A 15,440-nucleotide genomic window follows, 5' to 3' on the forward strand; every position below is an offset into this window, starting at 1 on the left:
ATGACTATTTTTTTTCATAATGTACTATTATTTGTCCAATGAAAAATTATCTCTAATCACAGACACCAAACACCCGCGCACTCCCTCTAGTTTATTTATATATGTCATATGGTCTTGTTTGAACAGTCATTTTCTAAAGAAAAATTGTTACGTTTTTCGTGAACACATTTATTAATTACCTTTTTACCTCACATATATCAAATCGCAACAGTAATTTTTCTACAAAAAATCTAGAAAAATGCAATCCAAACACAACCTTTACTTTTTGATGTGTGTGATTTTTTGTGTTGACAAGAAGTGATCATGTTTATCTCACCTTAAGGAGGGATACTTTTGAGTGCTTAAGACGCATGAGTCCAGAGTTCTTTCTTTCTTTTTTTTGGTTCTACAAAAGTGTAAATTATTTTAGCAAAAATCTATTATTCAATTGAAGGAGGAGTTACAATCTGCGAGTTTGTATGTTTGACCTCCACTTTTTTTTTTTTCTATGCTAAATAAGCCAAATTAAATTTAATATTTAAACCTAATTAAAAAAAGTTATCAATAAAGAGTAACTGCACTGATGTCAGATAATTTATTCTTCCCTCTAGGAATCGTTCAACGCTTTTGATTAGACTGAACCATTCCCAAATTGGATCACAAAAAGGCAAAGCAAAAGGAAGAGGAAGGAAAACCATTCCCAAGGAGCTGAAGAGGTCTTGTCATCTTAACGCAGCTGAATAGGTAAAATGCCACTATGATGCTATGCATTATCTAACCTTTACATTACATGTCTTTTTCACCATTCATGAAAAGTGCAAAAAAGTTGCTTGTCCACAGTCTTCAACCAATGGCAATGGCGAATCAATTTAACACATTAGCGGCAGCATCAAACTGAAATAACATGTCATTTTTTCAAATTTACCTTCCTATAGCTCAGGCAGAGAATCTTTTGCGTTTGGATTGCAATTTTTTTTAAAAAAATTTTAATCACCTTTTTACTTAATATATATCAAATTATTCTAATAATTTTTTTAAAAAAATAAAAAATACAATTTAAACAAAACGGACCCTAGACACAAAACAGGAGAAATCAGCATTTTTCTCCATTTTGGGATAAGGCCTCTTGTATCTGAAATCTTCTCTTTTTCTCCTTTTAGCACAACGATGAGTAATATTTTTCTTCTCTCTCACCGTCAGAATAATTAGCTAGCAAGGTACGAATGTGAAGAAAGTCTAAGGGAGGCTGCAAAGAAGCAGTGAAGAGAAGGAAAATAAACCTCCCTTCGCTCCTCTTCGACTCCCCGATTCCAAAGATGGTGTCCCAGACGCAGCCACCCAAACAAATCTCATCATCTTTTCTTCTTCTACAAATAAACTACTAAAATCCCTCCAAAACCCTACCATGAAAGTTACATAAATTTATTTATTTTTTTATTCAATTCTCTAACCTCATTTTACATTACTACTTGTACTAATTAAAGAAACTTGCTTAATACAAGTACACCATGTAAATAGCATCACATTTCCCCAAATTTTGCAGGTTCCTCTGCGCATTCAGGAACAAGACTTCTATTCTTGAGAGAGCTGTTTGATCTCCTAAAGCAAGTATTAATTACTAGCATAAAACATTAGACCTTGCCGTGTTTGCCAGTCCTCCAAGAATGCTTCCTCCTCCTGACTTGTGCAGCATTCTGCGAATTCCCTTCTTAATCTTGTTGCTCTCCCTCCCTGCTAAAGCCTCCTCTTTCAATCTCACCCTCCCCAACCAACACCCCTACCCCGAGGCTGTGGCTCATGAAGTACAAAGGTAATAACTTTGCCCCATTTGCTCTCTGGGTTTTGCTCATTATTGCATTCTCTCTTACATATGCATCTCTGTTTTCTCCTATGCATTTCCACCCACCTAGCATTGACTGACTGGACCGACTGGACTTTAATTCTTTCCCCATTGTTTTTGCAACAGAAACCTTTAAAATACCCACCTGGGTTTTGCTTAACTCAGCAAATTTTTGGAAAAATTGTTCTCATTTCCCCTTTCCTGACTCGCCACTCTCCCCTCTCACCTCCTGACTAGCCACTCTGTTTCAGAATGGTTTTTTTTTTTAACCACAAATGCTGACCTTTCCTTGCTTCTTTGTCAAATTTTATGATCTGAGACGCTTTTAGTTTCTTGATAAACCATCTTGATTTCGAACACTAGCCAACTGTACCATGTGGTTTGTGTGTTTCTGCTGGCATTTTACCGCTTATACCTTGCTTTCGTTTTTCCCCCAAAAGAATCGCCCAATTAGCTCTTGCTTTTTCATCCAAGGAAAAATCTTGGCCCCCTCATTTGTCAATTTCCCAATCTGGGCCATCCCCATTTTTCCTTTTCTCTTTTGATACAACTAGATAGGAAGGAAAATCGAACCCAGCATCTCCGGCCATCCACGTTTTTTGTTTTAAAAAATATACTGCTAACAACTCATCCTCATTTTTCACATACATTTCCAATCCTTCCTTCTCATAATCAGGAAGGTAAATGCATCTTTATCGCGAAGAGAACTACTCTCCACAACGGTCCACGACCAAGCCCAATGCCTGACCGGCAACCCAATAGATGACTGCTGGAAATGCGACCCCAACTGGGCCAACAACCGCCAGCGCCTGGCCGACTGCGCCATTGGGTTCGGCCAAGCCGCAATGGGCGGCAAAGGTGGACAGATCTACATGGTCACCGACTCCTCCGACCACGACGCCGCGAACCCAACTCCGGGCACCCTCCGGCACGCCGTCATCCAAGACGAACCCCTCTGGATAATTTTTGCGGCCAACATGCAAATCAAGCTTAAGCATGAACTAATCGTGAACAGCTTCAAGACCATTGACGGTCGAGGGGCAAATGTGGAAATCACTGGGGGTGGCTGTATAACGTTACAGTACGTAAGCAACATCATTATTCATAACATTCACATTTACGACTGTGTCCCTAGCGGAAACACTAACATACGGTCGAGTCCAACGCATGTTGGGTGGAGAGGGAAATCCGACGGTGATGGGATCTCGATATTTTCGTCCAGGAATCTTTGGATTGATCATTGTGCGCTTTCTCATTGTACCGATGGGTTGATTGATGCTATCATGGGTTCCACAGCTATTACTATCTCTAATAGCTTTTTTACCCATCACAATGAAGTCATGTTGCTTGGCCATGATGATAAGTATTTACCCGATTCCGGCATGCAGGTCAGTAAAAATTACCCCAAAAAAAAAATTTTTTTTTGGGGGGGGGGGGAAGGGGTGATGGGGCTTTCGTATCTCAAGTTGTGGGGTAGACTGTAAAAATTGATTGATTAAGAGGGTGATTGGTATTAATTTTGATTAATTATATTTTTGGGATAGGTGACAATTGCGTTTAATCATTTTGGACTGGGGTTAGTACAACGTATGCCAAGGTGCAGGAGAGGGTACATACACGTGGTGAACAATGACTTCACAGAATGGAAGATGTATGCAATTGGTGGTAGTGCTAATCCTACCATCAATAGTCAGGGAAATAGGTACATCGCCCCGCCCGACCCGGATGCCAAGGAGGTAATTAATCCACTTTTACAGCCATTTCATATTTACTGCTGACATTTTGTTTTTCCATCGTTATTAGCTAGTGTTTAGTGGTTTGTACTGTTGTCTGATTACAGAATTATTGGCTCAATGATGGGAGTAACATCATACAATACTCTGCTTAAAGGGATTTTTGCATTGGAGGCGCGTACTTTTACGCGCCACCAAAGGCAGCTTTTGGGATTGTGGTAAAAAAAGATTGATCGTGGAAATGAGATGATATTGGCATTCCTTAAAAAATTTAAGGCACTTTTTAAATCTCATCTAATGCAAAAGAAGAAAAGGAGTGCTTTAGGAGTGCGACTATGTTTGGATATCAAATTTTATTAAATAATATTTTATTTGTATTATAAATAAATTTTTCAATTCATCTTTTCATATCTTCAATTACATTTTTTTTATCTCATATACATTACATTATAAAAAATATTACAATAATTATTCCAAATAATATTTCAAATAATACTCTATCCATACAAGCCCGATTATCGATAGCCTTAGGTTTCCATGCAATCGATGATGATGATCCATCCTGAATTCTTTAGGGGTTGATATTTGAAACCAAAAGTGACTTTTGGGGAATAATGCAAAGAGTGTTAGCAAGTGCACGTGGGCTATATGTATATGTTTTTGTCCTGAGATGTAAATTGGCAGGAAAGTAACGTTGGTGTAACGTGGGGCGGCCAAAAATTAATTTGTTGGGCTCTTAGGATGGTGATGTTCTTTTATTAGAAGGGAGGCTGAGGTGACAAATTTTACCATTTGTAATGGGAAATTTTTTTTTTTAGACGACAAAAAATGAAGGAAGAAAATAGGATATTGCAGAAAATGACCAATTTGGGATCGTTTCCCTATTTATTTCGTGATCTAAACTGAACTTTATAATTGGTGTTCCCCACATTTTGACAATAGAAAGAGATGGTCCTTAACTTTTGAAGATGCAACAAGAAAAGTGGACACCGGGCCAAGAAAACAGCCCAGATCAAGAAACTTATTTTCGAAGGGACTTTGCACTAATTAGTCGCTGCTCTTCTGTTTGGTTAACGGCTCATTTTTCATTCATTGATTTAAATAATTAGACGACGAGAGTAGGATTAAGCGGAAGTTCAAGTAATGACGTCGTGTGATGCACGCGCATGCTTGCAGCGTGGTTGGCTTAATATGGTCATGCAGCTGCTAACCTGGGTGTATGATTATTAATTACATATATGTCTGAGGAGCAGGTGACAAAGCGCGTGGAAACAGACGAGAAGGACTGGAGTGACTGGAACTGGAGGACGGACGGGGACATGATGGTAAATGGAGCGTTCTTCGTCCCCTCGGGCGAGGGGCTGAGCGCCCAATATGCTAGGGCCTCCAGCGTCGAGCCCAAGTCTTCTGGACTTATTGACCAGCTAACGTTGAACTCCGGTGTCCTTGGTGGGCCCAGGTATCCTATACAACTCCCGCTTCTGTAGTTCTATGACCTTTTTTTTTTTGTACCCCCCCCCCCCCCCCCCCCCCCCCCCCCCAAAAAAAAAAATGGTTTGGCCTTCACACTCACTTTCCAAATAGAGGGTTGCGTTCTTGACAACTGAAAATACCTGTCAGATTAACCGTCCCAATTGAAGGGCATTTCTTCCTCTAACTAAGTGCCAAACCACCAAAATGCCACTGGGCCAACTTGGTGGATTTTTTGGGACCACTTGGGATATGTCCATTGCCAAGTCAAATTCCCTAATCAACTTGTCTGGGGAACAGATACTAGTCCGTACTATTTCTGCTCGACTTGCCCCTTGCTGTCAACGACTAAATAATACTCTTTCAGTCCCATTAAAAGCATCTTGCTTTTTTTTTTTTTAGCTGTGTCAAAATATTTGTCATATTTGACATTTTTATTTAATTTATACTCTAAAATTTTTTTTATATCTTTTATTAATGATGCATAAAATCAAATGTGATGTGATTGTTTTTTATTTTTTACTTTAATCAGCACATGATTAAGGGTAAAAATAAAACAAAGAAAAAATATTTTGATGAAGTGTATTTTGCATAAAAAACACATAGCCAAAATATGATATGACTAGACATATGGGACAGAGGTAGTGTGTAATTTTATTAAATCTAACGGCAATAATTCTAGTATGCTACGGAAGGGAGGAGCCAATTGGACATGCAGAAGACACAATTTTCTCCCTCCAATTCAGTGGATGCTCGGATGAGAATATATACCCTCTTATCCAGCTAGTAGTGTAAAACAATCAATCGGAATGTCAGACAATATGAAACAAAGGAAAAAACAAAAAATTTTATCTGCTACAAGTTTATCTGTTACAAGTTTTTTGTCAAGTTTATCTGCTACAAGTTTTTTAAAAATTTTATCTACAGTAACCTCAAAAAATTTTTAAAAATTTTTAAACTATACACTTTAAAATATTTAAAAAAATACACTTCAAAAATTTTTACAGTAAACTACAGTAAAATTTTAAATAAATATTCAAAAAATTTATTTGTCAAACAGAACGGAGTTTGGTTTTGAAAAACCCTTGGCGTTGCATGTACCATGATACTAATATATATATATAAATAACAGGAGTAAGTCACTTATAGGGTAGTAGAAATAGCAAGAAATAGCGTAGTAGTAGTAGTAAAAGCGGAGAAATGAAATGGGACCAAGATTATAGGCATAGGGTGAAGAGTGAGTGCGAAGGAAGAGGGGGTGTTGATGGATTGGATTTGGATGCACGTGAAGGCGCGGGTGTTGCGAATCTAAAAGCTGGCTGGACAGACAGCCTTAACAGCGTTGTTTTGAGTTGTCTTTTAGCGTTTGCTTTTGTTGTCTTTTTGGTCGGATTTACTGCTAACAACTACAACTGTCTTACAACTACCACCACCACTTTCACTTTCACTCTCACTCCTGCCTTTTACAAACCCTCCTTACAACATAGGAATCTGCTAATTACTAAACCAATCAGTTCAGAGGAAAGAATATTAGTAGGAGTAGTAATAAATAATTAAAGGTCGGTTGAGCGCGTAAATTTTTGTCTCTCTGTCAAGCATCCCCAAGGTCAACACGTTTCAACGACGAAATAAATGTTTTATGTTTGTCAGAACAAAAAAAATGTACTCTAATCTCTCTATTGTGAATGAACGATAACTGATCATCCATCTGGTAATGAAAACAGTAGTGGCGGCTTTGTGCCAATAAATTTTAAGAAATAATAAAATATTAGTACTAAGCTAGTGTGTGACTGTGTGTGAACGGAGAGCGCTTTTTATTGATCTTCTTTCTTGTTCCTGGTGTGAAAAGAAAAGTGAAGCGGGTTAGATATGATAATAAATATTCTCAGATTCTTTCTCCATTCAATAAATATGCTCTCCAGCCAATTCAGCGTCGGATGGGGTTGTGGGGCCTGAGTCTTTTATGCTACTGTGTAGTATTCCATTCGGGAACCACTTTGTTTTGGTACAAATTAGTTCGGCTCATTATTGATTTCGACATTGGAACGGGAAACTGGAAAAGAGCCCATACTCCGATTGGCGCCGCTTGCTTGCTTTGCCCCGCCCCACCGTTGTTCTCCGGTTCTGAGATTTCCGTAATTATTACCCCTTTTAAACCAAGCAAAAATATACTGCTGCTGCACAGCATCAAAATATCAAATTGGGTTGGGTTGCAACATGGACACAATTATTTACGGGGGATGAGAAGGGCGGACACCGTTCTAAATCAAAGGAATAGGGATATAATAAGCCAACCTCATCACGCGTGTTTGAGACTTTTAAGCGACGTCTGAGCCCCACTCGGCTTCTTTTGTAGACCAAAAAAATACGACAAGGTCTTGTAGATTGATTTATGAATGTCTGGTTTTTGTGCAAGAAGGAACTAGTAGTGTGAGGATGACTTCCCATCTTCATCATGCATCTAATGAATGAAGGAAAACAGAAAGAAGAGTGGGGGCTTTAATATATAATTATGAGAAAGAAGAGTGTGTCTGAAAAAGAATTAATGGAGCAGAGATAATAAGGAACAACGCTAGGTAGGTGGTACATTTGTGATAGTAAGCCATAGGCCGAATTTCATTCTCCTGCCTACATCACTCTCTCAATCAGGTGTCCATCCTTTTGTAATGCATCACTTTCTTCAATTATTTTGGCTCTGGTCTTCAAATCCTTTTCTCACCTTCAAATCCCTCGATTAGTTAGATGACTTGCTTAAATCAATCAATCAATCAATCAACATCATCATTATTATTATTGCATGTTTTTTTTTTTCCTCCAGCAAGCAAGTTACTACTCTTTTCCGGTGGTGGTGGTGGTGTTTTCTGCCCTTCATTATGATTATGATTTTGATGCTGATATGATAATGGTAACCATGGTACAGGGACAACAGCGTTAGCATATCCTATGGCGGGGGGTCTACCACCGGAGACAGCGCAAACGGTCATGGCGGTTCGGGGTCCGCTCCTGGCGGAGATGGCGACTTCTTCGGTATGATATTTGGCAGCGGCGCACCACCACCTCCTCCTCCTCCTACTGCATCTGCGCTCGTCTTTTTGGCTCTTCTAATTATTTTAATTTCGTGCATGATCACCAACCAAGGTGCTCTACTATGATTATTATTACTAGTATATAGGAATTTAAAGAGCCAAAAAAAAAAAAGAAAAGAAAAAGGAAGAAACTAACATTTTTAATTAATTATTTAGAGGGAAAAAGGAAGAAGATCAACCATCACATCTCTTCCTGCACATGTAATTTTGATTCTCAGGCATCAATTGAACAAGCACCTCAAGGCAACGCTCAGGGATTCGTCTTTTCTTTTTTTTTTTTTTTTTTTTGCTGAATTTTCATTTTTTCTTGTTGCTTTTCGGTGGGCCATTTTGATGTAGAAAAAAACACATGGTGCAGGAATTGATTTTGCTCAAGTCAAGTAATGTGATGGGGAGAGAATTATCAATTATATTTATGCATATGGGGGAGAGGATAGAGTATGAGTGGCTGAAGTGGTTACTTCGGGTCAAACATCAGTTTCAGAGCCATTTTCTTTGCTATTCTTTGAAATTGATTGATCAATCAGAAACACTTCTTTCCTTTCTTCTTTGCCGGGGGTTTTTTTTCTTTTAAAGAGATTTTAGTAAGTATTTTGATTTGGATGGCTAAAGAGGCCTTAAACGTGGGATGTCGCAGTGTCATCATGTAAAGTAGACAAATCGTCCAGCTGATCTTTGCTTAAATGCTGCAAGAATCTTCTCTTCATCATACCACGTCTTGATTTAAAATTGTTGTACATAAATTATCAACTGATCATTTTTGAGTTGGCAGTGCCTTCCAGTTCCACCAGCAGCAGCAGCTCTGCATGGCCATTTAACGGGGGATGCCATGCCGTCACCATGTTTGCCAATCAATGCCCAAATTAATCCAACAGCAGAGATCAATTAGCGGAAAGAAGAGCAAGCAGATTCTTTTAACCACTGAACTTATTGCTACCAAAGGTGAAAAAAAAAAAAAAAAAACCCTTTTGAATGAGATATTAACTACAAACTACTTCCAACATTGCTTTCACTGTCATCTCAAAATTGAATGACAAAAAACAAAAAACGATCAAAAAGCCAAACTATAATTAGAAACACATATTAGCAAAAAGCACTGCACTTGGTCGAGAAGAGAAGATGGCAGAATTTCGTCCAACTTCTCTCCCCAGAATAAAAGACAGAACAGTGACAGAGGGCGGATCGCAAAAGAACTTTGCTCATTTCGGGGCAATAGGCCGAGACCGTGCGCCACCAATACCAGAACTTGTGCCGCCCATTGCCCTGATTATAGGCGAATTATGTGCTGCAGTGGAAATCTACAAGTAGATCAGTGAGTCAACTCTAATCACATCTTCCCCAGCCAGTACAGCTGCTCTTACAGTTTTGTATGTCAACACCCATTTGCAGCGGCCTCTTCGAGTCTCTTCCATGTCAACACCCGCTGCTCCTCCAGGCTTCCAGCCCTGGCCTCCCTTTCTTCATATTGCCTTTGGCACTCTTCAAACAGCTCAGCATCCATCTCCTGGAACATCCTTCGAACATTAGCTGTTAGCCCATTGATAGCCTGGTTCCAGTGACACTTTATGTTCTTTTCTAAAGCTTCAAAGATAATTGGCAAGATGGTATGGCGATTCTCTGCAATCAAGCTCACTATATGCTCATTGTTCCACCAGAATAGCGCCCGTTCTGCAACCTGCAGTTTAACTTACTGTGAAAATCTTCAGACAAAATTCCCATCCATTTTCAAGCCACTTCTGGCACAACTTGAAATATAATGCATGGGTACACGTGCTTTACATCAAAATACTATCAAAGGAAAACATAAGCTATGGACGTCCAAGGCAATTACGAATGTAAAACCAGTTGTCAGATAATCATAAGAGTTATGGTGTTTAATAGGGACTTATGTTTGTGAGACATTCACATAGTTATGGGTGTTCAATTGGGTCCGACAAAATTTTGATTATGCTGTTCAATCTGGCCCGAAAATTTGTGACATATTCACATCATTATGCGTATACAATTGGGCCTGAAACATTTTTTTATTTGCATACCAGGACATTGTGAACATTAATGACCTAGCGAAATAATTGTATCATTTCGGTTTTTGAGGAGAATAAGATGCAAATGTGACAACCCAACGTCAAATTACATATATATTGAAATCTGATTAAGTTACATCTTTTGACAACCTGAAAACTGAACGAAAGTAAAAAGATAAAGCAGTTTTTCAGTCAATTTCTCCTTAAAACTGAAATTTCAACACCTAAATAAGCACAAAATTCTGAGCCATCCCAATATCTTAGTATGCTGCAAGTGCTCTGCCAATGAACATCGGTTTTTTTTTTGAATAATTACCACTGGCCTACTATCAAATCTTAAAAGGACCCTCACAGCAACAAAAGGCGATATGATTCACTGATTGTGCTAATTATCAATATCCTTTACAACTGATACACTCTTATTTTCTATAGCTTAACGTAAACAACAAGAATAGATTAAAAATGATTCAATCTTATCCAAACTAACAATTAAGGAATTCAAAGCATCTTCTCTTTCAACTGAACAAGTGCAAACTTAGGCAGAAACAATCAAATTAAACGAGAAAACTATCCTGAGCTAGATTAAAATTGAACTTATCTATTCTAATATAATTACAATAATCTCCTTTGGAAGTTGAAAGGAATTTTTAGAAACTAAGGGGATGTTTGGTAAACAGGTATGGGGGTCAGGAATGGATATCAAAGTAATGATACCCATTGCAACTATTTGGTTGGAATGGGAATAATTCAATGGGGATCAAAGTTTTAGATTGTGCCCCCCATCATTCTCCACTTATGACTTGGGGTTCAAATTGATTAGCTCTTTAGTAGAATGAACCCCATTTTGGTTCAAAAACAACAGGCAAGGAAGAAGACCAAAACTCATACCCATAGTGGGGTTTATGGTTCCAATTCCGCAATGCAAAAAAAAAAAAACACCAAGTTGACCGTAACTTCTAAACGCAAATTTAGTCAGACTAAATTAGGAGACGTTAATTAACCAGCGCAAGGAATCCTAGATTTAATGGTCCTGTAAATAATCCTTTTAAAATACTGGTCTAGCATCCAGAATATGCAGGAGAATGGAGAAGACATCCTACTAAAGAAGTCAACTTGTCATCAATACACACACTTCCCCCAGGGGATTGTATTATGCCATGTACGTTGGATGAAGCTTCAAAATGGTCATCAATGCCATCTCCAAAACTAAACAAATATGAGATATGACAAGGTTACGAACCTAATTTTGTTTAAACCCATTTAGTCCTATGAATGAAAAGGTGGTCTAAGTGGAAAAATGTAAATATTTCAAAGGAATCTCTTAATCAAGATGTATGGAATGAATGTACCCATCTAAAAATGATGAAACTATTCATTCCATTGACTGTTGTCAAATAACAGTGTGATAAACATGGTAAACATTGTCCTTTACAGTAAAGTTATACACATTGTTTGGTACGTAAGTTTACACAATCATACAAATAAGCATGAACAATATACAATTTTCTGTATAACTAGAAACTGGATATTTGTAAATAGAAAACAAATTTTATGTATTGAGCAAGACTAGAGATCTTTAACCATTGATCAATTTCCTGGACCCGTAAATTCAGGTACTTATTCATGTCATAACTGACCAACGGTCATACCAGATTGTAGGGTGCCATAGCTGTATACTAGGTCAAAAATATTACACAACTTGTTATAAATTGGATGAATATTATCCTAATACAAGAGATTTCTGGTATTTCAAACATATTTAAAATCCTGTTCTATGTCCTCAGGACCAGAATCATGTTCTTGGTACTATACATTCATATTTTAATTCCAACGACCACTTGATTGGCTGGTGATTCCAAATTCTATAACACCATATTGCATATTCTTCATCACTGTATAAGCTACCTATAATATGAACCAATCCTAAATTTTAGGACTCTGTCCCACTGTAACACCTGCTCATATAGTTATATGACCCAAAGACGGTCATTATGATTTGCGTGACATTCAACAGCTTGAGTATATGATTGGAACATATATATATATATATATATATATATATATATATATATATATATATATATATATGTCCACAGTAGCTGCACTTGTTCCTTATCAGTCTATTACCCATCATTGGCTCTAAAGAAAGTTGCATTACTATAATGCACATGTTCAGAACATTTTTTAGAATCATATACTCTGGAAACAGAACATTCCCATGAATACTTAACATTATCATCATTCGAAGCCTCAAACAGTGTTTCAGAATTTGAAAAGAATAAGTCTAGGATAAATAAAGACAGTGACTGCTACACGAAATATAGAGCACAATGCCAGAGAACAACCTCCAAAAGGTTGGAAATCATAAGTTTTCTTCATAAACCCAGACAAACTTCATAAACTTACCATGGTTAAACTTATAAGTAAGAGCAAACAGTATGTCAATCTGGACCTCACTTAACTTTCGTCCGTCCAAGTAATAAAAAGCAGGGAAAATAATTTCCCCCTTTCATTATAAATGGCTCATAGCACCCAAATGCACAATGTACAATCTACTAATGCTCGTTAATCAATCTAATGGTGTAATATGCATTAAATCTGATAACTAATGCTAAAGAGTCATGACTTGTTAGAAAAGCAAAAGCATAGCAATGAGGTGAAGCTGTTCAAGAATTTAAGGACACAGGTGTCTCATTTAGATTTTATAAAATTCCAAAGACAAAAGTGATCATTCTCAAACCTGAAAATGGGAGCTGTTGATGCTTCGAGCAACTTGTCTAAATAAAGGCACCATGCAGCGCTGAAACTCCTCAGACTGTGTGGCTTCCAAGACATCTTCTAGTTCTCCAAGAAAGAGAACTTCCTTGCCGCAGTTGGTTACAGGCCAGTACTTCAGCAATCCCCTAATCACAATATCTGCCAATCTATAATCTTTCTCTACGAATTGTGTAATGCAGTAAGATAACTGCTGATGATATGATGCGACACACTTGGCCTTGTGCAATGGAATAAGAGCCCGAACAAGGAACAATTTATGCTCTTCTTTCATTGGCAGAGCGAACCCATTTATAATACTTCCAAGAATCTCTAGCAACTCACAAATCCCACTGTGCCTCTCTGTTTCAAATAAAAACCGGTAAAATACATCATTTATCGCTTTCCTAATAAATGGGCGATGCACCATGAATTTCCCATAAATGCGGTGAAGAATAGTCTTCAAGTATTCACGCTCTCTGGCGTCCTCAGAATCGAATAAATCCAGTAATTTTAGAACAAAAGAATGATCAAGATATCGCTTGGCTATCTTAGTGTCCATATCAGGTGATACCACATATCTCAAAAGTAACTCATACACAAGTTGCAAGTGAGGCCATGATGGGTCCATAAACATTTCATCCTCATCAGGGTCACCACTCTCTGACCCTGTATTCTCATGCATTGCAGGCGGTAAACACCGAAAAACATTGATTGATATCATTTTCACTAACCCTTCCTGCATTATTTCATTCATTTTAGAAGACCCTGATTGCACTAATTCAATCAGCTCATTGAGAGTTTGCCTCTTAATCTCCTTTTCTCGGGCATTCTTCAAAGTGTCTGAAAAATCAAAGGAAACGCAACAAATTTGGAGCTTTCTGATGAACAAAGCATGCCTTTCAGACAGCGGAATTTCTTTCAACAAGGGTAATACTTCAACCACTCCAGAACTGTGTCCCAGACAGTCCAAAGACAAAGGTTGAGATGGTGCACCAGCCGTTCTTGAAGCATGATTAACAGTAACATCAGGATTAGGCGCTGCATTGTTGGTAGGTATTGGGGTCTCAGCTCCATCCGATTTTGAGGCCTTTCGATGTCCTTTTTTTCTGATTTTATTGAACATACTTTTAAACCACTACTAACACTATATCCTCCCTTCCTCTACTGCTTCTTCACTATTCCACATGAAACCTAAGATATGCCCCAAACATCAAAAAACTTCACAAAGCCTTTTCAAGAATAAACTAATAAATAACGTTAACAACGCATAACAAACATAATAACACAAAAAGGGAATCTTTTTTTTTTTTTTTTTTTGCTGGTCTATAATGATAGTAATTTTTTGTGCCCGCTGCTTTTTAATTCATATTTCAACAGAAATAACAAAAGGGTCAGTAAGAAATACCTCAAGGGATTGAGAATCGACTGTTTAGAAGAAGTCGATGATCAATGAATTTAATGTAAACCCTGAAAATTAAGACATAAAAATGGCACAGAAATGCAGGAATTACAGTCAAATTTCTTGGGGAGAATGAATCAAGAATTACACACTGGAGTGTGTGTAGAGAGCGAAAGAATGAGTGGGATGAAAGCTAAAGAAAAAATTTTGGGATATTAGATTAAGATGAGAGAAGATTAGAGATCCGAAAAGGAAGGGGAAATCGTATGAGATGGAAAGCCCCAAACCATTTGAGTGCGCGCCTCCCAGTCCGAGCTCGCTGCAACAAATATGTATCAGTGTTTATTTATATTTCTTTCTATTTTTGTGGTTCTACTGTGTAAGTACATGTAAAGATTTAACTGCTGGACACTTGGATAGCACCTTCCTTTTTTCTTTTGCTTTACATTTTACTCCTCTTGCTTTTGGACCAATTTTAAGCACTTCTTTCCTTCCAGTATGAGATCTCTCTCTCTCTCTCTCTAACTAATAATAGCATGATAACACCTTATATTCGTTTGAATTTCATTTTTCAGAAAATTTCTTTAATCACTTTTTAATAATGTAACGTGTGTGATATAAAATTCTAAAAGATTTTCAAAATCATGTTCATCTAATCTTTACACAAATTGTTATTGTTTTACTTTGAGATGACTTAAATAACAATAAAGGGTCTAGTTTTAGAGATTAATATTCTTTATAGAAGTCAAAATCATTTTTCTATTAGGATTTTATTAGTACCAAGCACTAACAAATAGCAAGTGTATTAAGAAATCAAATTTGGGTTGCCCAGGACTTTAGATGGTGTTAGTAGTAGACTGGTAAGTCTATTATATGGACAATAGATTTTCAACCGAAACCCAGCCAATTACTTGCCTTCTGGAAAAATTTTCAATTCTTCAAGGTTAGAGATGTATTTAGCTGAATACGTAGTTGTTAGTAGTACTTTAGACAGTGATTGTATTTATGTTAAGCTCTCTACTCTCTCTCTCTCTCTCCCAACTTTTGGAGATTTGGTGCAACGAGAAATTTTAGAACTATTACCTTCGTTATTTCCTTTTTAAACATAGCAACTATTTATTTTCGGAAATTTCAAGTTTAGCAAGTCAAATC

At 37.4% G+C, this 15,440-nt stretch overlaps 2 protein-coding genes across 2 annotated transcripts; one reads left to right on the plus strand and one right to left on the minus strand.

Moving 5' to 3' along the window:
• The first annotated feature begins 1,125 nt into the window (after positions 1-1,125).
• LOC113730760 (probable pectate lyase 5) lies at positions 1,126-8,355 on the plus strand. The gene is made up of 5 exons (XM_027255652.2): positions 1,126-1,789; positions 2,496-3,207; positions 3,364-3,555; positions 4,806-5,011; positions 7,943-8,355. Exons 1-5 carry the CDS (start codon positions 1,644-1,646, stop codon positions 8,172-8,174), a joined length of 1,488 nt encoding a protein of 495 aa, XP_027111453.1. The 5' UTR covers positions 1,126-1,643; the 3' UTR covers positions 8,175-8,355.
• Positions 8,356-9,088: 733 nt separating this feature from the next.
• On the minus strand, positions 9,089-14,722 carry LOC113730761 (serine/threonine protein phosphatase 2A 57 kDa regulatory subunit B' beta isoform). Its single transcript, XM_027255655.2, has 4 exons — positions 14,576-14,722; positions 14,295-14,356; positions 12,873-14,080; positions 9,089-9,783 (listed from the first exon to the last, which is right to left on the minus strand). Exons 3-4 carry the CDS (start codon positions 14,010-14,012, stop codon positions 9,481-9,483), a joined length of 1,443 nt encoding a protein of 480 aa, XP_027111456.1. The 5' UTR covers positions 14,013-14,080; positions 14,295-14,356; positions 14,576-14,722; the 3' UTR covers positions 9,089-9,480.
• Positions 14,723-15,440: the final 718 nt, after the last annotated feature.

The sequence above is a fragment of the Coffea arabica genome, chromosome 2e (genome assembly GCF_036785885.1).
Source record: "Coffea arabica cultivar ET-39 chromosome 2e, Coffea Arabica ET-39 HiFi, whole genome shotgun sequence".
NCBI lineage: Eukaryota > Viridiplantae > Streptophyta > Magnoliopsida > Gentianales > Rubiaceae > Coffea > Coffea arabica.